The sequence below is a fragment of the Podarcis bocagei genome (genome assembly GCF_964188305.1).
Source record: "Podarcis bocagei genome assembly, chromosome: 13".
Taxonomy (NCBI): domain Eukaryota; kingdom Metazoa; phylum Chordata; class Lepidosauria; order Squamata; family Lacertidae; genus Podarcis; species Podarcis bocagei.
In genome coordinates this window covers 23,333,544-23,354,024 of record NC_138138.1, presented here as the reverse complement: position 1 = coordinate 23,354,024, position 20,481 = coordinate 23,333,544, and the positions used below count along the sequence as shown (strand labels likewise).

At 46.0% G+C, this 20,481-nt stretch overlaps 1 protein-coding gene across 4 annotated transcripts; it reads left to right on the top strand.

The window, feature by feature from the left end:
* Positions 1 to 68: 68 nt before the first annotated feature.
* On the top strand, positions 69 to 18,227 carry CDK5RAP3 (CDK5 regulatory subunit associated protein 3). Of its 4 annotated transcripts, none has more exons than XM_081166527.1 (14): positions 69 to 203; positions 1,723 to 1,768; positions 1,965 to 2,096; positions 2,356 to 2,456; positions 3,475 to 3,523; positions 4,755 to 4,933; positions 6,682 to 6,818; positions 7,150 to 7,294; positions 7,575 to 7,706; positions 8,998 to 9,079; positions 11,758 to 11,846; positions 13,616 to 13,821; positions 16,185 to 16,356; positions 17,937 to 18,227. In XM_081166527.1, the coding sequence occupies exons 1-14, from the start codon at positions 198 to 200 to the stop codon at positions 18,000 to 18,002; spliced, it is 1,542 nt and encodes a 513-aa protein (XP_081022653.1). In that variant the 5' UTR covers positions 69 to 197; the 3' UTR covers positions 18,003 to 18,227. The 4 variants fall into 4 exon arrangements, with proteins under 4 accessions (XP_081022653.1, XP_081022654.1, XP_081022651.1 ...); XM_081166528.1 differs by lacking the exon at positions 69 to 203 and adding an exon at positions 249 to 403; XM_081166525.1 differs by lacking the exon at positions 69 to 203 and adding an exon at positions 880 to 1,064.
* Positions 18,228 to 20,481: the final 2,254 nt, after the last annotated feature.

Below are 20,481 nucleotides of genomic sequence, written 5' to 3'. Positions count from 1 at the left end.
GCCAGCCAATCAGAAAGACGGGTGCGTGGCCTTGTTACAGCTCCCTCATTTGGCTTCGCAAAACGAGTGGTCGGTGATTGGCTGCGGCGGGGCAGCCCTAATCCTGCGTCCGTGCCGATTGGCTGCCGGTGGCGCGGAAGGCCGGCGTTACGAAGAGAGGGGCCGGTAGCACTTTCACGTCGGACGCAGTAGAGACCATGCAGGTGGGAAAGACCATTTCATAAATGAAGCGGGGGGGAGGGGAGGGGGAGTCGTTGCTAAGCGACCAACGGCTTCGCGTGGTTGCCAGGATCCTCCCGTGGTTCCTTCCCGGGCGAGAGTATCCCCGACTCCTTGATCCTTAGAAAATCCCCTTTTCCCAGACCCAGCCACCACACCCAGGTGCTTGTCTCCAATATGAAAGGCACGATCTCTTTCCCCTGGCAGTCCTTTCTCCTCATCCCAGGCGTGCAAGGAGTCTTGGGTGCAATTTCTTAACATTTGGGGGAAAATAAGAGTGCCTCTGGGTGCGTGCAGACTGCCGGAGTTTGCACATGTTGTGAGGCATTCTCTTCTTTAAAAACAACTCCAGAGTTGAGCTCTACCTCAAATTATGCCACTGCCACTCACTCAAAAGACCTCACTACAGTGGTACCTCAGGTTACATACGCTTCAGGTTACAGACTCCACTAACCCAGAAATAGTACTTCGGGTTAAGAACTTTGCTTCAGGATGAGAACAGAAATCGTGCTCCGCCGGCATGGCGGCAGCAGGAGGCCCCATTAGCGAAAGTGGTGCTTCAGGTTAAGAACAGTTTCAGGTTAAGAACGGACCTCTGGAACAAATTAAGTACTTAACCTGAGGTACCACTGTAATGAGGGAGACACTCCTACCACCACCCCAACAAGTTCTCAAAAGCTTTCTTAGCTTTGTTGTACTAACCCTATTTATCTTGTACGTTATTCCAATCTGCACCCCAATTTAACTATTCCCCCACCCCAATATGATAACATTCCCTGTGCCTATCGGAGAATGTGATACTAATGCCCTCATACCAAGATGAAGGTCCATGCTGCTTTGTGGAAGTGAGTTGTAGGTAACTTACACCTGCCAGGAGCTATGCCTCAACGGCTCCCACATGCCAGGAAGATTTTGGACATCACATGGCAGGACAGTCTCAAGATGTGTTCTCCCAGTGGACACACATGTCCCATGTGTGTTTAAGGCAGTATTTTCCTAAATGTTAAGAGTTCTCCATGTGAACACACTATGAATGCATTGGCTGTATAAAGTCTGAAGCACCTCTGCTTGTCTGAGAGTTAGGTGAGAATCCAATTCAAGCTGCTGGTTTTGACCGGTCATGCCCTAAACTATTAGTACATGACACATCCATTCCTGTGTTCCACTGTCGTCTCTTAGTCTACTAAAAGTAGTTAGGAATTATTGCAGTCTTCCTATGCATAACGTAGACCACTGCAACCATTGTCTTTTTAAAGTTCTTTCATAACTGGAGCCAGGGTTAAGCAGGTATATGCTTATTTTAGATCAATATAATGTTTTAGTAAGTTAATATATAATTGCATACTGGTGCTTTTGGACTCTGGTTTTTATATTGTTACCTTCAACCAGGTCTCTAGATGGTATGTGTGTTTATGTAGAAATTCAGCAAGTCAATCAAGTAGGTGACTTCATTGGTCTTTCGTTTTCCTTGGGGCTTCTCACTCTTTCTTTGTATTTCAACAGGACTATCAGAACTTGCCAATTGACATACAGACTAGCAAGCTGCTAGGTATGTCTCTTCTCAGTCATATCAAAAAGAAAAGAGGAAGGGAAATGGAGGGCAGCTCTATCTTAAAGTTGCTGGGCGGTCACTTTTTAAAAGGGCGGATATTTATTTTAAAACCCTGCCCGTTACAGTGAAGTAGAATCCTTGGGATAGGAAGTGGCCCTCTCGTGTGTTTAATGCGGCTGCTTCCCTTCTGCAGATTGGCTAGTGGACAGAAGACACTGTAGCCTGAAATGGCAAGGCCAGGTCCGCACCGTCCGCGAGAAGATTGTCTTGGCCATGCAAGACATGCCTGAGAATGAAGAGATCAAGCAGCTTCTCTCTGGTTCCTGTGAGTATTTGTGATAGCTAGCCTTGGGGGGAAATTCGGAACATAAGAAAAAACCATATGCTCCGTAAGAGTTTCAGACAGGGAACATTCCAAGCCCTATCTGGATATGTGGTTCTTCTTCGTTCAGATTTCTCAGCCCTGAGCACATCAAGTGCCTGGGATTTTCCTAGCCTTTTGGGGGAAAAGAAGATGAGACTCGCAAAAAGAGACATAATTCATCAGAATCTCACAGTCCTCCTCTCTCTCTCTCTGATTGCAGATATTCACTATTTTCACTGCCAGCAGATTGTGGAAATCCTTAAGCGGACAGAAGCCTCCACGAAAAACATCTTTGGCCGTTATTCTTCTCAGCGTATGAAGGCGAGTGAGCATGGAGGGAAAGAGTTACATCTCTAGCCCCTCTTCCAAGGACCATTCCTATAGGGTCTAGGCAATCTCTGCAGCATGGATATCTGTGGAGAAAGGGGGGGATAGAAAGCCTAGACCCAGGATTAGTGCTGCCCTCCAGATGTTGGTGGACTACAGTTCCTGTCATCTCTACCATGCTGAACAATATAACACAACATGATGGCCAATAACAATGGCACTAAACACTAAAGACTAATACAAATGATCAGAAATTACAACCAAAGTCTCTAAATCTTCTTCACCAGTCACGGTAGAATAATTCAAAAGTTTGATATATACAATTTGTCACCAAATCGCCGGAGCAGAGTTTCCGGATAACCAATCTGTTTTGTTCTTACAAGTCTGGCTGATGAAGAATTGATCAAGATTGGCTGATGAAGCATTGAACAAAACAGATTGATTATCCGGAAACTCTGTTCCGGTGATTTGGTGACAGATTGTATATATCAAACTTCTGAATTATTCTACTGTGACTGGTGAAGAAGATTTAGAGACTTTGTTTGTAATTTCTGATCATTTGTATTAGTCTATTAATAGTGTTTAGTGCCATTGTTATTGGCCATTGTGTTGTGCTATATTGTTCAGCTTATTTATATTGCAACACAGGGGTCTGTTTACAGATCTCTACCATGCTGGCTGGGGCTAATGAGAGTTGACGGGTAAAGTGTGCGTATAAATGCATGTATTAATGGAAGCAACACACAAAATGCATTGAATTAGGAGAAGCTGCATTGTAAAAATGGGCATATTAGATAAGACTGCTTACAAAAATGGGCATATTAGGAGAAATTGACACTAAAATGCTGATGAATTTTCATGGGGACCTCTTTTTTGGTGGGGGAATCACAAACTGATGTGGAAATGTAGAAACTGAATTTACAATTAAAAAGAGAGAGAGAGAGAATGGAGAATTAACATATTCCCTGGTTCCTACTCATCCCCCCTCTCTTATCCTGTCTCATTTTCCCAGGACTGGCAAGAAATAATATCACTGTATGAAAAGAATAACACCTACTTGGGTAAGACAACCTCCATGTGTGGTACAGAGACACACACACCATCTGGACATAGTGTGTGTCCATAGTGTGAGAAATAGTGATAACTCATTTCTGTGAGCAGTTTTTTGTGACCAGGGTCCTTGTCAGTTTTGTACTTGAACTCTTCATACCACTAAATATCCTCAAAGTAGAACCATAAAATTGTAGAGTTGTCCTCTAATTCAACTTCCTGCAATGCAGGAATCTCAGCATGTGGTTCCCCGTCCAACTTGAAACCATATTGGACCCTGCTTAGCTTTGCAAATATGCTAGCAGTTTTATTGCTGCACCACCAGTGGCGTAGCGTGGGGGGTGCAGGGGGGGCCGGCCGCACTGGGCGCAACATCTGGGGGTTAGGGTTGGGGGTGCAAATCCACGGGTTAGGGGGCGCAAATCCATGAGTTTAGGGGCGCAATTTACTTGCCTTGCCCCGGGTGCTGACAACCCACGCTACACCACTGTGCACCACTAAGAGGTACTACTATTTTAGTCTTTTTGCCGAGAAAGTAGCAAGTACCAGTAGCCACTTCCCCTTATAACAAGTGCGGGAAGCCTGTGCCTTCCAGGCGTTACTGGACTCCAACTCCCATCAGCCTCAGCCAACATGGCCAATGGTTAGCAATGATGGGAGTTGTAGTCCAGCAACTTCTGAAGGGCTGCAGGCACTCCCTCTTTGCCTTCCTGGATCAGACCAAGGATCCGTTTAGCCTAGCACTCTGCCTTCCACAGTGTCGCAGCCAGATGGTCGTAGAAAGCTCACAAGCCAAGTACATTTTGGAGAGTCATTCCTTCTTTGTCACAGCACAGAAATTAAAAAGAGTTGGAAGACTTGGAAAACAGCAAACCTGGGCTCTAGTTCTTATAATGATGAGCTGGAATGGAAAGGCATTCAAGGAGAGGAGGAGCCAAAACTTGCTGATCTCTTAGCTCAGTGGCCCTGATTCCCTTCTCTTCCTCCTCCTGCTACAGCCTGGTGTAATGATTGCAGTGAGGTGGCACTTGATGGCAGGAGAAGCCTGACGGAGCTGACATCTCAGCAGAAATGAAAGTGGCTCTGCTTCTCTGCTGAAGCCTGATGTACTGGATAAAGCTTGTCCGTTACAAATGGGGTGCAGGATTTTATAGGGTGTGAGTTAAGCTGCGGTGAGCTACCCTAGATCCGCTAAAATGTACACATAACACTCAACCGGTGGTGTCTTTTCATCTTCTGCAGTAGAATTGGCCAGCCTCCTGGTGCGGAATGTCAGCTACGAGATCCCATCCCTCAAGAAGCAGATCAGCAAGTGCCAACAACTGCAGCAGGAATACAGCCGCAAGGAGGAGGAGTGCCAGCTGGCGGCCGCCGAGACGAGGGAGCGCTTCTACAGCTCCTGCAAGCAGTATGGCATTACGGTACAGAGCGCACCTCTCCCAGTCCCACCACTCTTAATCGCTTTTGCGATTAATGGCAGAATGCCAGTCCTGGTCAGAGCCATGAAAGTGCCCCTCAAACCTTTTTTTGCTGCCTGAACGATAGTCATCAGGAGCAGCCTCAGGAGTCAGCATGGATGAGTACCTTGCTAAGGTGCACAGCTCAACATGTGGACATGTGGCCCCAAGCCGTTTCCTGGCTGGCAATCTGAATGGTTTGTGGTTAAACCCAGCCCTGTTTGGCAGCCAGCGCTGTCCAGGCGTTCTGTCCAAATAACCCGTTCTGTGCCTTGAAGCTTCAAATACTGCACTGAAAATGAACAATACTAAACAAAATCAGTGCAGGTGTGATTGTTCTGTGATACTTTCCTCAATTTGCCTCATTCCTTCAGACTCAGACTAAACCATTTTAACTGAAGATGTTAGAAGAGAAATGATGGCAAGAGGGAGGCTGGGCATACTCTGAAACAGGCCTTAGGCCTGAAACCCATTCTCAGCCCTAGCAGAGAATGGAAGGATATAAAGAAGGCTATGTTTCTGAGTGCCTTTTTCTCATTGCTTGGTGGCCATTGCAAGACCCTGCAGATCTAGGTTTAAGGAGAATTACTTCCAGGTTACGGAGCATTACTTCCAAGAACCTTTGAGTATCTCTACTCCTATCGAGAAGGAATAGAGGGGATTCACAGGTAATATATAGGAATATAAATTCTAGCCCTCAAATGCTGAAGCATCATGTAGACATTGCCTGTTTTCAGATATATTTTGCCACCATAATGGCTAGGAAATTGCTTTTCAACAATCCAGACCAAGCAGAATTATGCTAGGCACAGAATCTCAAATGATTAACAGCACCGTCTTTCAATTTCTCCCAGCACTGCCATGCTCAGCTATCTAGCATATCTTTCCCTCTCTGCATTGTACTGCTTTATTGGTCTGTTGGTTGTTCACCTTATTTTGCTTCATATTATTAAGATTCTGGACTTCCAGTTCTTTTTTTTTTTTAAAGCAAGTTTCTATACTTTTTGGATAAAAATCTGAAAATGTGCAGGCAGATTCATAAGAAAGCTCTGAAACCTTCCAGTGGCTTGGACAGACTTTCTCCTGAGCAACAAAAAGCCTTGTAGCACCATAGAGACTAAGAAATGTATTATGGTGTAAGCTCTTGTGAACCAGAACCCACTACATCTGATACAAGCCTCTTGGGCTTGCTGATCAGAAGGTCAGTGGTTCAAATCCATGCAACGGAGTTTTCTCCGATTGTTCTGTCCCAGCTCCTGCCAACCTAGCAGTTTGAAAGCATCCCAGTGCAAGTTGATAAATAGGTACCACTGCGGCAGGAAGTTACAGGCGTTTCCATGCACTCTGGTTTCCGTCACGGTGTCCCATTATGCCAGAAGCGGTTTATTCATGCTGGCCACATGACCCAAAAAGCTGTCTGTGGACAATGCCGGCTTCCTCGGCCTGAAGTGAGATGGGCACCACACCCCATAATTGCCTTTGACTGGACTTAACCATCCAGGGGTCCTTTCCCTTTTTTAAAAATTTACATCTGGAAAAGGGTGAATGTAAAGGTTGGAGTTTAAGTGGCAATGGGATGCAGAAATATATTCTGTGTCAATTCAATTAGAGCTTAAATGTATGCAAAACAATCCTTCACAGCAGCAGTAATTTGTGATTGCACCATCATATTGAACAGTGTCTGACTGGTCTTATATCTCTGTTTTTTTCAGGGGGACGACGTACGCCAGGAGCTTCTGGCTTTGGTGAAAGACCTGCCATCACAGCTTGATGAGACTGGGGCTGGTGCCAAGGGGCTTTTGGAAGCCATCAACCTATACCAGGCCTGTGTGCAGTTTGTGTGCGACAGGTAGGGGCTAGTAAGCTGAGAAGGTTCTAGAATTCCTTTTTTTTTTTTTTTTTTTGCTTTGCATTGCATGCCAGAGGTCCTGTGGGTGTGACGGGTGTGCAGTCCCCAGAATCTCTGGTTTAAAAGGATCTGAGAAGACAGGATTGTGAAGGAGTGTTGCATGAACCCTTGAATTGCAGTTGCTGGTTGGAGTAGACAGCACTGGGCTCGAGTCAAGAGATATTCTCTAATTTGCTAACTGCAGCAAGTTGCAGTCACTATAAGGCAGTCTTGAGCCCAGGGACAGACGTCTTGACTGTCTGCATTTGCTTGCTGATCTCTTGCCTTCCAGTTCCGCAGAACAGGTTGTCCCCTTACTGAGGCACGTGCAAGCTCTGGGCAACACCACCGTGTACGAGTGGAGACGAGGGGTGAAGCCAACCGCAGTGGAACGGCCAAAGGCTGCGGAAGTGAAGGAAGCCGTCGAGGAGGATGCGGTATGTCCATTTGGGGAAGCGGGTCAAAGTGGGCGCTGTGGGATGTAAACAATTTGTATCCCTCTGCCAGTGGGTAAAGGTAATTAACGGAGGGCTCATCCAACCCATTGCTTGCTTAGGATGGCAAAAATACAGTGCTGTCGTTCCTAGGTAGGGAGCATTCTGACTACGGAATAGTGTCAGCCTATCCCCATGCATTTGGGACGAAGCATACGAACGCAAGAATTGTTTTGTTGGATCAGGCAAAATGCCTCCTAGTCAGGATTGTGTTTTCCGTTAGCAGATTGACTGGGGCGACTTTGGAGACGGAGCAGAGTCGGCGCCTGCCCCTGAAGTGGTTGATTATGGGATCTCCGTTGGAGAAGGAAGTGAGGAGATAGACTGGGGTATTTCTCTGGAGTCAGATGCCCAAGTGAGTGTCTACCATATCTGCCTGCCTCTATATTCAGACAGCGCTTGCATGCAGTTTGATTGTACATGTACAGGGCGCTGTGGAGACGAGCAGCTACAGTGCTATGATATTGTTATGTGTCACCCCAATCTCTTGAGCAGTGAGAGGCTTCAGGGGTGCCTGTGCTTTACCCAGGGCTCAGTTTCCTTGGAATGAAGGTCAGTGGAGACTGTGGTGTCTTTAGGGTATATGGTTTAATTGACACATTTCTACAACCTGAGCATAGGACGGAGGGGCTCACAGCATTAACACTCCCATAGAACTTAGGTTTCAAAGGCGGGAGTCCCAAAGTCCAGCACAGAGCAGGGCATATATCTGTCTCTGCAACTTTCTAGCATCCAGCTTCAACTCATGCACACTATTGTTTTGTATAATTTCGTTAAATTTCATTGTACACAGGTTGTACAATGACAATAAAGGTATTATTATTATCATTATCATCATCATCATCATCATTATTACTATTATTCTACTATTATTCTAAGTGGCAACTAGGTGAGGGATGTTGGGGAAGTCTCACCCATTTGTCCCATGGCACAGAGCAATTTCTTTGGATATGCTAAATTGTGGTACTTAACTAGCCAGCCGAAGCCATTTCCTTGACAGAGGAACTGGTTTGACAGTCTTCTTCTTATGCATTCTACCCTCACAGATACAGGGTCCCCAAAACTGGAAGGGACTCGGGGTATCATCTAGACTGACCCCTCACAACAATAGTTTATAACCATTACTGTGGAACCTCTACTTACGGACGTAATCAGTTCCAGAAGTCCATCTGTAAGTCGATCCGGGTCGTTGGTAGAAGCGCCGTTGTGCGCAGGTACATTCGGCGGTGGCATGCTTCTGTGCATGTGCAGACGGCGGCAGCCACTTTTGCGTGTGCACAAATGGCAGAAGCCGCTTCTGTGTGTGCACGAATTGCAGCAAACCCGGTATTTGCTTCTGGGTTTGCCACTGTTGCAACTTGGATCGGGCCCAAGTAGAGGCAGTCGTAAGTAGAGGTTCTACTGTATAAGTCAGTAACATATTTTTAAGACGTTCCTTTGCAAGTGTATGGACCAGAAGCTTGACAGACACACACACACACACACACACACACACACACACACACACACAGAAAAAGAAAAAGAGACAGAGAGAGATGAAGACTGTGGCCTGCCTGTTTGACATACTGTCATATATCGTGATCACAACTGTCCTGACTTCAGGCATCCATGCAGATACCAGTCACTGAACTATTCCCCTTCTACAGGAGAGCAGCACTGCAGCCATAGACTGGGGAGATGGGAGTGATGACGCAGCTCAGATTGTGGTGTTGGAGGCTGGCAGTGAGGGTAAGCACCTCTAGCTCCTCCTTTCTGGAAGGAGGTGAATATGCACACACGCTAAAAAGGGCTGGGGTGGAATTTGTCGGAAAACAAGGCTAGAAGTCTGATAATGAGCAATTGGAAAAGCGGACTCCATCTCGGGACTCCTGCAGGACGTGGCGATTACCACTTGTTGATTTGTAAAAAGAGAGTTTCCGGGGATCAGGTCTGTGTGGAAGCCACACCTCTTGGCACAGAGTCCCTGCTCTTTGACCCACTGATTCTCCTTTAGAAATACCCTGTAGTCCAGGCTTCCTCAACCTTGGCCCTCCAGATGTTTTTGGCCTGCAACTCCCATGATCCCTAGCTAGCAGGACCAGTGGTCAGGGATGATGGGAATTGTAGTCTCAAAACATTTGGAGGGCCAAGTTTGAGGAAGCCTGATCTAGTCCATATTAAGTGTTTCTACCTCCGCCTCCCAACTGTTCTCTAAAAGTGGAAGCAAGTGTGAGCAAGGGGGGAAACAGCAAACCATGAGGGCAGCTGTGGGAGGGGTTAAGTTTCTCTTCCTTCAGCAGTTCCTCCTTGGCAAATAAATATAACAGGTTGTTTTGTCCTGAGTCAGAGGGAGTGGGGGGGGAAAGGGGAACAAAGCATACACAAGAGGGCGCTGTTGGATATGTGTTTTCTGCTCCTGCAGTGGGATTCTTGCACACAAGCCAGCCTGTGTTCACCCCAATATACTCTTTCCTCGTTGTATTTGTTTGATTTCTTTTTTTCCAGTTGTCCTTTGTTGTCTTAGTAGTTCCCTTCCCTGTGCATTAGCGGTCCTGACACCTACCAGTTGGTACCAGTTATACTCTCAGGCAGGCCATTGTCCTAGCTCCAAATAGTGGACTGCAGCAGCATCCCTGTTTGCAACTAGGTTTTCTTTTGCAAGCATACTGGAGTTGACCATCTAGAGAGAATGGCAGATGAAATATTTGAATATGTGGAATTGGCAAAGATGACAGCGAAAATTAGGAATCAGCCAAACCAAAAGTTTAACAAGGAATGGGATGTTTGCAGGACGCATTTGAAAGAACATTGTTCCCACATGAAATCTTTAACATGCTTTGATTAACTATCAAAATATAATATCTTATGTTAGAAATAAACAATTAAAAAAATAGTTCATGCTAAGTCAAACATTATATAATAGGCAGTTACTAAGGAATCAGAGGACCCATGTTGAGGTTGATGGAAGTCACAACATAAAGAAGAAAGTGATCTTACGTTTATGTAACAATATTTTTTTTGTATTGGATGTTTTGTTTCTTTTTTGTTTTTGTTTGTTTGTTTTGTGTAGTGTTGTTTGGATGTTATAAATAAAACTAATAAAGAGTAATTGAAAAAAAGAAAAAGTTGACATTTTAAAACGAGAAAACTGAAAAGATTGGAGGCTGCTGGATTCTGGATTTTGATTCCTGTTTTATATGAGGCAATTTCTCATAGCAAGGGAGGAAGAATCAGTGCAGAGGCCCACTTGCAAGTGCATCTATTGTATAGTTTGCCTCCTGAAACGGCAGCCTGGGTTGGCTTGGGATTTGGCACTCCTGCCTGCCATTGTAGGTGGGGAAATCAAAGGCAAGATTGGCGAGTCAGTTCACCTTCTGCGTTGGTGCAGCAGTCATGAAGGAAGTTAATACTTTTCAAATAAGGCACTGACTTTCTCAGGACAAAGTCTGAGTTAAAGGCACTACCCAGGACCAGGTAAAAACCACACCAGCTCTTTCTAGTAGGTCCTGGGACATGCAGGGGTGGGGAACAAGGGAGATAGCTGACAAAAATCTCCACATCCCACGCTTCCAGGCCCAGAATTTTCAGGTGCACCCCTGACTTGTGGAACATGGGTGTGAGGTTGGTTCATGGCAGCTGCTGCAAGTAAGAACCGAAGGCGACTCGCTGGTGTGCGGCCTTGCCCTGATGTGTGGAGAAATCCTTGCTGCTGTATAAAATGCTGCCCCATTGTTACTTAAGAATTGGACCCTTAGGAGAGCATCTTCCCTAGACAACCTGGGATTGCCTGTTACAAAAGAACTAACAAAATCAAAGTTCTGCATTTTAAACCTAGTTCTTGTGCCAAGGAAAGCTAGATTCTGCAGCCTATACAAATGGTGCAGAATTAAGCATATTTGCATGTATTATTTGCTTAATCTTGCATCATTTCCTCTTGGTTGTTTCCCCTAGCTGTTGAGAGTGGAAAGAACTCTGTGGTCTACTGAAGTCTAGCTCATCTCACTGGTCTTGTGGTTTCTGAGATATACCAGGCGTTTTGCAAAATTTCCAGTTGGGTTTTGTACCTATAAGGGCTGGCTGGTTGTGTTTTTGTTTTGAGATGAAGGCTGCAATTCTCAGGATGGAGGATTCTGCATCCAGCACCAAGTCCCCTCCTTGTGCAGCATTTCCCATTTGCAAATCCTGCTGACGGTGTGGAACAGTATTAAATTGTAACATCATCTGATTTTTAGCCTTGTTTCCCAACAAGTTTGGCCCCGACTTTCAGAATGGGGTCTTTCCATTCTATTTCTATAGGGTGGGAGTAGAAAAGGAAAGGAGAAGCTGAATTGTTACTTCAGAACTTGATATTCATTTGTAAATGAAGTCTATGAAATTTATTAATAAATAAAATCTACTTTTATTCTCCCTCTGTTCTCTGCATCCAGCCCCAGAGGGAATTGCACGAGGACCTGATGCTCTCACCGTCCTGGAGACCCCAGAGACCAGGAATCAGTTCATTGATGAGCTCATGGAGGTAACAAGAGCTTATGCAGTGCTAAGTTTAAAACCAGGGAGTCTGTCGCTTAAGATGTTGTTTGACTCCAACTTCCAGAGGTGCTGAACCCCAGTGCTGAGCCAAAGGCCTGTCAGCTGGTAGATGCCCCCAAAGCCGGGATGCCAAGAGACAGATTCCTGTGAAGAAGTGGCCCTCTTTACACCAGGGACCTTGCCCTCTCCGGCACAGGCAATGCACAAGGCAGGACTGGCTGAGAGAGGAGCCTTTAAGGCTCTCCATTCTGCAGGAAAGATGAAAAGCTTAGGAAGGATAGTTTGGCCAAGTAATTCACCTGTGTGGAGTTATCCATGGTCCTGAAGTTTAAGCCTGTCTCTATCTGCCAAGTGGGGATGCGGGTGGCGCTGTGGGTTAAACCACAGAGCCTAGGACTTGCCGATCAGTAGGTTGGTGGTTCAAATCCCCGTGACGGGATGAGCTCCCGTTGCTCGATCCCTGATCCTGCCAACCTAGCAGTTCAAAAGCATGTCAAAAGTGCAAGTAGATAAATAGGTACCACTCCGGCGGGAAGGTAAACGGCGTTTCCGTGTGCTACTCTGGTTCTCCAGAAGTGGTTTAGTTATGCTGGCCACATGACCCGGAAGCTGTACGCCGGCTCCCTCGGCCAATAAAGCGAGATGAGCGCCGGAACCCCAGAGTCATCCGTGACTGGACCTAATGGTCAGGGGTACCTGTACCTTTACCTTTAGCTTTATCTGCCAAGTGACCCTCGGGCATCAGTTGCACCCCATGTTCAGGGCAGGACAGCTGCATCCGATCTCATGTGATTTTGAATACAGTCGTACTTTGGAAGCCGAATGCCTTGCGAGTCAAAACATTTTAGCTCCCGAGCACCACAAACCCGGAAGTGAGTGTTTTGGTTTGTGAATGTTCTTTGGAAGCCGAACATCCGACCGCAGCTTCCGCGGCTTCCGATTGCGTGCAGGAAGCTCCTGCAGCCAATCGGAAGCCACACCTTAGTTATCGAACATTTTGGAAGTCGGACAGACTTCATGGAAGGATTCCATTTGGCTTCCAAGGTACAACTGTACATCTCAGTCCTCTGGAACATCACTTCTAAGACTTGTCTGGCATGGTGGGAGCAGGGTAGAGATAACAAGACCCAAGAAACACAAGTGGTTAATTTCTAAAATGAGATGTCCTGGAGCTCAAGCTTGGGTGGTGCCATCTGAAATGGAAACTGGAAAATGAATGGGAGCTAGCTGGCCTTCAAAGACGAAGGTAGTTTTCTGCACAAAGGATCATAGAAATTTAGATTTGGAAGAGACCCCGAGGGTCATTTAGTCCAACCCCTGCAATACAGGAACCTCAGTTAAAGCATCCATGACAGGAAGCCATCCAATCTCTGCTTAAAAATCTCCAGTGAGGAGGAGTCCACCACCTTCTGAGGGAGTCTTTTCCACTGTCCAAAAGCTCTTATTTCCTGGTGTTTCTTCCTGTTGTTTAGTTGGAATCTCCTTTCCTGTAACTTGAATCCATTGGTCATGTAGATGTACAAAGGTGTTCTTCTTTATTGCTATACATGTTCCAGAATCGAGCCTTGGCTCTGTAAAGAGCCTTGATACCTGGTAGGATTTGGTTCAGATGAATCCCTGAGAACTGTCGGCCGTTATGAGCCCCACTGCCTTCGTCTTTGTTTTGAAATTGAAGGCTTTTTGACAGGCAGGTGTTTGTGCCCTGCTTTCTCACTGCCCTGTGTCTCCTCCTGTCCCTCCCTCACCCACCAAAAGCTGGAGATATTCCTTTCCCAGCGCATTGCTGAGACAAGCGAAGAGGCGGACATCCTAGCTGTGAGCCAGTTCCAACTAGCGCCAGCCATTCTGCAAGACCAGACCAAAGAGAAATTGGAGGCCATGGTTGCAGTAATCCACAATCTTCTTGGCCGGTTGACCAGCTTGAGAATGCAGCATCTTTTCATGATCCTTGCCTCCCCGAGGTTGGTGAACTTCTCCTTCCTACATAACTCCTCCCCTTGGGTCAGACCCTCCCTTTCGAAGCACACATGAGGAACCTTTTCTTACCCTTGACGGGCTGTAAAGCAGACAGATTTCTTTTTGTCTCCGGTCCTGACCGTAACTGTGCCAGTTATTTGTATAATGTCATTCTTGTTTATAAAACCCAATACAGTGGTACCTCAGGTTACATACGCTTCAGGTTACATACGCTTCAGGTTACAGACTGCGTTAACTCAGAAATAGTGCTTCAGGTTAAGAACTTTGCTTCAGGATGAGAACAGAAATTGTGCTTCGGCGGCACAGCAGCAGCAGGAGGCCCCATTAGCTAAAGTGGTGCTTCAGGTTAAGAACAGTTTCAGGTTAAGTACAGACCTCCGGAACGAATTAAGTACTTAACCCGAGGTACCACTGTAAATAAAAAAGGAAAAAACAGTGCAGGGCCCAAGGTTAATCCCCCTTGGGTTGAAACTGAGGGGAGACAAGGAAAAGATAGGTTGGAAGACATGGATCGGGGATTTCAGTGGTATGTATGGGGCTTGCCTTAGGGAAAGCACAATTTTGTAGTACGGTTGAAAGTTGGAATTGGACATTTTTTGGGGGAAAACATTCAGGGCTCTTAAGAAGAGTCTGGTGTTTTATTACTGGGGTTTCTGTGACCTGCATGGTCTCCTGGGTCTTTTTTAAAGTCCTTCAAGGGGAAGGTTTCATTGTACGTTTTTGGCGGGAGAAGGGAGGTTTCATTGTTTTGATTTGTAGCATCTAAAATGCTTAACAGCCTGTCTCGATCCACTCCTATCTGTGTGCGTTTGCTGTGTGCCGCACCTTAGACAAGAGAAGACACCATATTTGTGTGAGAATCTTTGCACTGCGGCCTACCCTCTGCCCTTTGAATCGGCTTCTTAACTTCTGCTCATCTGCTAAAGCACAGTCTGTGTCCTTTGCCGAGACTCCTTTTTAAAGAGCAAAACATGCTAGAAGGGAAATAAGTTCCATTCGGTCAAGTGGGGCTCAGTTTTCGTGTAAACGTATTTGCTTGGTGTTGGAGGTTGAGCCAGATGTTCTTTTCAGTCCGATGCCAATCCTGTGATACCAGAATCTCTGAGTAGGATCAACATGTGCAACATGTACAACATGTCCTAAGTGCTAAAAACTGGGAAAAAGAAATTGTGCCAACAAAAAAGGAATGGCAAGACAAACTGTTAGAGTATATTGAACTGGCTAGATTAACAAAGGCAATTAGAGATCACACTAGACAAGAGTTTCAAAAAGCATGGGGAAATGCAGAGAATACTTCACAAAACAGTGCCCTAAAATACATACCTGGACTTGTTAATGTCTGCAGGAAACTTTGTGGATACTTAAGTTATAATTAGAAAAACCTTAATAATTACAGTGGTACCTCGGGTTAAGTACAGTGGTGCCCCGCAAGACGAATGCCTCGCAAGACGGAAAACCCGCTAGACAAAAGGGTTTTCCGTTTTGGAGGTGCTTCGCAAAACGAATTTCCTATGGGCTTGCTTCGCAAGACGAAAATGTCTTGCGAGTTCCTGCGGGTTTTTCCCCCTCCCCCCCTTTTCCCCAAGCCGCTAAGCCGCTTATCAGCTGATCCTAAGCCGCTTAACAGCTGATCCGCTAAGCCGCTTATCAGCTGATCCGCTAAGCCGCTTAACAGCTGATCCGCTAAGCCCGCTAAGCCGCTTATCAGCGGACCCGCTAAGCCGCTAAACCGCTTATCAGCTGATCCGCTAAGCCGCTAATAGCGCTAATCCGCTAATGGGCTTGCTTCGCAAGACGAAAAAACCGCAAGACGAAGAGACTCGCGGAATGGATTCTTTTCGTCTTGCGAGGCACCACTGTACTTAATTCGTTCCGGAGGTCCGTTCTTAACCTGAAACTGTTCTTAACCTGAAGCACCACTTTAGCTAATGGGACCTCCCGCTGCCGCCACGCCGCCGTTGCACGATTTCTGTTCTCATCCTGAAGCAAAGTTCTTAACCTGAAGCACTATTTCTGGGTTTGGGGAGTCTGTAACCTGAAGCGTATGTAACTCGAGGTACCACTGTATTCATAAAGGAAACAGTTTATAAGAAGTAAATAAGGAGGCCAGATACAGGATAAAGGAAGTATTTTATTTGGTTGTTTGTATTGTTGTATGTTATGCTCACTGTATGCACTGTATGTTATGTTCACATTTAATGAGGGTGGATTTCTGTATGGGGGGGTTAATGTTTTGTTGTAAATAAAATTCCAATAAAATTAAAAACAAAAACAGGTGCAGTGCTTGTGGGCTGCAATGGACAAGAGTTTTCTTGAAGGCTTTTCATGGGATTCTCTTGGGCTTCAGATATGTGGACCGCGTGACTGAGCTCCTCCGCCAGAAGTTGAAGCAGGCGGACCTTCTCCTCCTGAAGAAGGATCTGATGGTTCAGAAGCGGCAGGAGGCACTGGAAGAGCAGGCCAACCTGGAGCCAAAACTTGACATTCTTGTGGAGAAAACCAGAGAGTTGCAGAAGCTGGTGAGTGCAATGGAAGGCACAAAGAACGGTGTGTGTGGGTGTGTGGGTGTGGGTGTGGGTGTGGGTGTGTCCCACCTCCAAGTCCAGCTTCGCTAAGTCCTGTAGGCCACTTCCATTTCAGATGCACCAAAACACAGTGGGCCTGCTGACCGAGTGCGATCCAATGCTGTTGTAAATTGCCTTGGATCAAACGCACCGTGGATTGCATGTGGAGGGTGGGGTAAATATGAGCAAATATCACCCGGAGTTTGCAGGGAAGAACTGCAGGTAGGGTTTTGCGGGGTCTGGGAGTTGGACTTAAGTGGTCTACAAGGCCCTTCTCCATCCATGCCATTCTCCATGTATGTAAGCCACAGGGTTTGTTTCTTTTTCTTAGGAAAATGTGGTTTCAGTATGAATCAAAAGACAGGGGGTGGAGGAAGCAAGGCTTCTGCTGGTGTGTGTGTGTGTGTGTATATATATATATATATATATATATTATTATTATTATTTTATTGAAGTTCACAATAAATCTGCAATAACCAATAGGTTTACAATGCTGTAAGAAAATATCCAACTTAATCAAGGTACAATAAATGGAGAACAACATACAACTGTACATTACCATTGTATTTACTATACTGGTAGATCAGAGAAAAAAATACAAATTTCTCCATAAATTTATTTGGTTGATTTGCTCATATTCTCCTATAATAGGTTGGTATTATTATTATTACTACTACTACTACCACCACTATTATATTTAAATTTGTATACTGCCCTATACTCGCAGGTCTCGGGGTGGTTCAAATCTTTTCATGCCGCCCCCACCAGTTCTTGGCTACTACTATTTTGCTGCAGAAATCAAACTGGTTACCGCCTCTTGATCACTGTCTGTGATAACATCTTTTAAGCTCTCATGCTGTTTTTTAAATCTGAATATTTATTCATTTATTTATTTATTTATTTATTTATTTTGCACAAATTATCCATTCGGGACACAGCTATAGTACAACCAAAGCTGGGAGCCACGTTCAGCTGAAGGACAGCCCACTTAGCGGCTTACTTTTAAAGACTTGCAGTTCCTGAACATTCACCTGGCAACAAGCATGTGGTCTACCTTTGTGGGAAATGGACCACTACAGACATAAATCAGTAATTCCCAGCCTGCGTGCCCTCTATAGATCAAAGCAGGAAGGGTTGGTGGGTCTGAAGATCTGTGCAAACTACAACTTCAGTTTTCTCAGGTATGCAGGTGCCCAAGGAATAGCTTCCACTTTCCCTCTAGGGCTGTGTGCAACTGCAGTACCGGCTTGGAATTACAGCATTCAGTGCACAGTTCTTAAAAATCTCTCTTTCTTTTTTGATTAAAAAAAAAATGAGTTTCTAGAACTTGCGGCTACGCTATAAACTTGAAACTAATAAGGGTGATATTGGGGGTTATCCCAGAAGCTGATTCCCACTCCCACCCCCAGCAATTTATTAATATTTTCCAATATCTACATTAGGGACAGTCACACAAAAGCTGTGTTTCCTTTTGGTATAATTTTCTGCAGTTTGGCTTTGGGGGGCCCACTGACAATGGGTATTCTGTCTTTCAGATTGAAGCAGACATCTCTAAACGGTACAATGAGCGACCTGTGAACCTGATGGGTGCCTTCGTCTGACTCCTTCTCCCCACACGCAAAATATACCTTGGACGTCCCTTGTGTGGTTGCAGCAGATGGCGTCAACCACACACCCACAACCAAAGGGAAGGGAGGCCATTTGGTCTTCAGATTCCGGGAGCGAGGGGCAGCTGCTTGGGATGGCTTCCTGGACTTGTCCCGCATAGAGCTTTTAATGCTTGTTAGCAGATCCCTGATGGATAAATAAAGCTGTCTTCGTTCCAATTCCGGTGTTAATTCCGGTGGCCAAGGAAGGTACAACACAGAGACACACCCCATCTCAAACCTTTCGGTACACCCCAAGGAAACCAGCTGCACCCACTAATCTGATAACAGTGACCCCTGGCGTGGTACTGCAGTCGTGGATCTTGGCTTGGCCTTGGGATAGACACTGCAGCTGTAGGAGAAATCTCAACACTGGCAAGTTGCACACACTGTCCCTCAAATAGCACTGCTGGGATGCAAGCCCCTTTCACAGGATTCATCAAACTGTAGAGTTGGAATGGACTGCAAGAGTCATCTATTACAACTTCCTGCAATGCAGGAATATTTCACTCGAACCCACAACTCTGAGATTAAGAATCTCATGCTCTACTGACAAAAGCTGAGGAACATTTTTTTCCAGCTTGAGGGCCTCATTCCCTTCTGGGCGACTTTCCTCACCACATGGGAGTGGTGAGGCAGTGCATCAGCAAGAGTAGGTGGAGCAGGGGATGTAAGTTTTGTGGGAATGTTCAGGGTGGCAGGAGAGGATATATTGTTTATTAATATCCTTCCTAGCTTGCGCTAGCAAGTTCCTTTACTTACCAGAGTTTACATTCTCCTTCTCACGCACAGCAGATAACTGGTTGCAGGCTCGTGTGAGCCTCTCACTATTATACAATTCAGGCTGTCTCAGACTGAATTGTATGTTCCTGGTAAGTTCCCTTGAATCCCCCTTAAAAAGAATAAAGACGCCACAATCTTACTTAAAGATGATAAAAGAAGTTTACTCACATCAGTTCACAGTTGGATTCCTGAAGGCAGACTTAGTTACAGATACGTACATGTGGATCTACCCCATATGGGGGAATTAATCCCAGTGCTCCTGCTAGATGAGAGCTAGCAGAGCAGTCCTAGCTAAAACCTGGTCAAACAAAGAAGGAAGTGGAAAAAAGAGAGGTGTGCTGCGTGACTCGTTCTTTCGTTACCTGGACAGGTAAGGTCGCGCCCACCTTCTATCACATGCAAAAGGAAGGATGATCCAGCCAGGAGGAACGGGAAGTTTCGATTGGCTGGACCAAACATTTCTCCTCATGTCTTCTCTAGCAGTACAAGGAATGTTGTACTTGACTGCCTCTCATGGATCACATCCCACAAGTTTTACCTGCGCATGGCAGGCCAGTTCCCCACTTACACAGCTCTCTCTACCCTCCGTCCAGCAAAGCAAGAGGCACGATCAAAGTTAAAGGGCAGATTCTAGCCAGGCAAAAACACTCAAGGAGGATTCAGAGTAGGTCCAGCGGGGGGTGGGGTGGCCTGGAGTGAGTCCTGAGGGCCAGCCAGAGAGGTTTGGAGGGCCGTGTTTCCCCCCAGGGTCTGCTTTATTAGGATACTTCTCTCCAAACTTTCTTTGGGGAAGAAACCTCCTGCTATGATACAAACCTATTTGTCTCCAGACAGACACTGATTTCACTTTGTATTGTAGTTTCTGATACCGGCTGCGAGAAAGTTGTTCCCTCTTATCTGCCACTCAGCTGGCTCTGCCCCTTAGATCATTCTGTGGGGCTGCTGAGTTTGTTGCATTAGCACACGTTTACAAAGTTTGCACACCTAAACATGTAATGTGTGAATGGCTGCTGTATGTTTTTGGAAGTCAGAGCCTTGGGGCAAGAGGTTTGTGCCGAGATGCCTCCTGTCCTTGCATATCATCTGACATATCTTCCAGACCGGGAGTAGGACAAATACTTGTCTTATAAGCATCCCGTTTCCGTTTGGTCCCACCAGCAACCCAGCTTTGAACAACAAGAGCATAGTAACATATATGTAATATAAACCAGTCCCTCCCACTTACCCACCCACCCACAGCTGGCATCCAGGAAGTGGCTGGATCAAGTAAGGTAAGGATGAAAGACGAGGTGGGCAGTTGTGCCAATGGATAGTTTCTCGTCTGGCCTTGGGTCTGCCCCCATTGTCTTTTAGCCTGGCAGAGGATACCACCCCTTCTATCCCTCTTATTTGGGGGAGGGGGGAGGCAAAGAGTGGGTGATCGGTTTGGGATTGTGGGGGGGGGGGGAGGTGATTCGATTTTAATTTCATAGGAGAGCAGTTGATTCATTGCTCTTTGTCGGTGGTGTTGACTCTCGTAATGACTTTCCATCAAAATGAAAAGTGGAATGACAGCGTTCATTATTCCTGCTGCTTGTTATCTCAGCGGCGGGGGGAGGGCCGCCCCCTCCCCCCCACGCCGCCTTTCAGCCATCCTGGACAGTGAGTGATG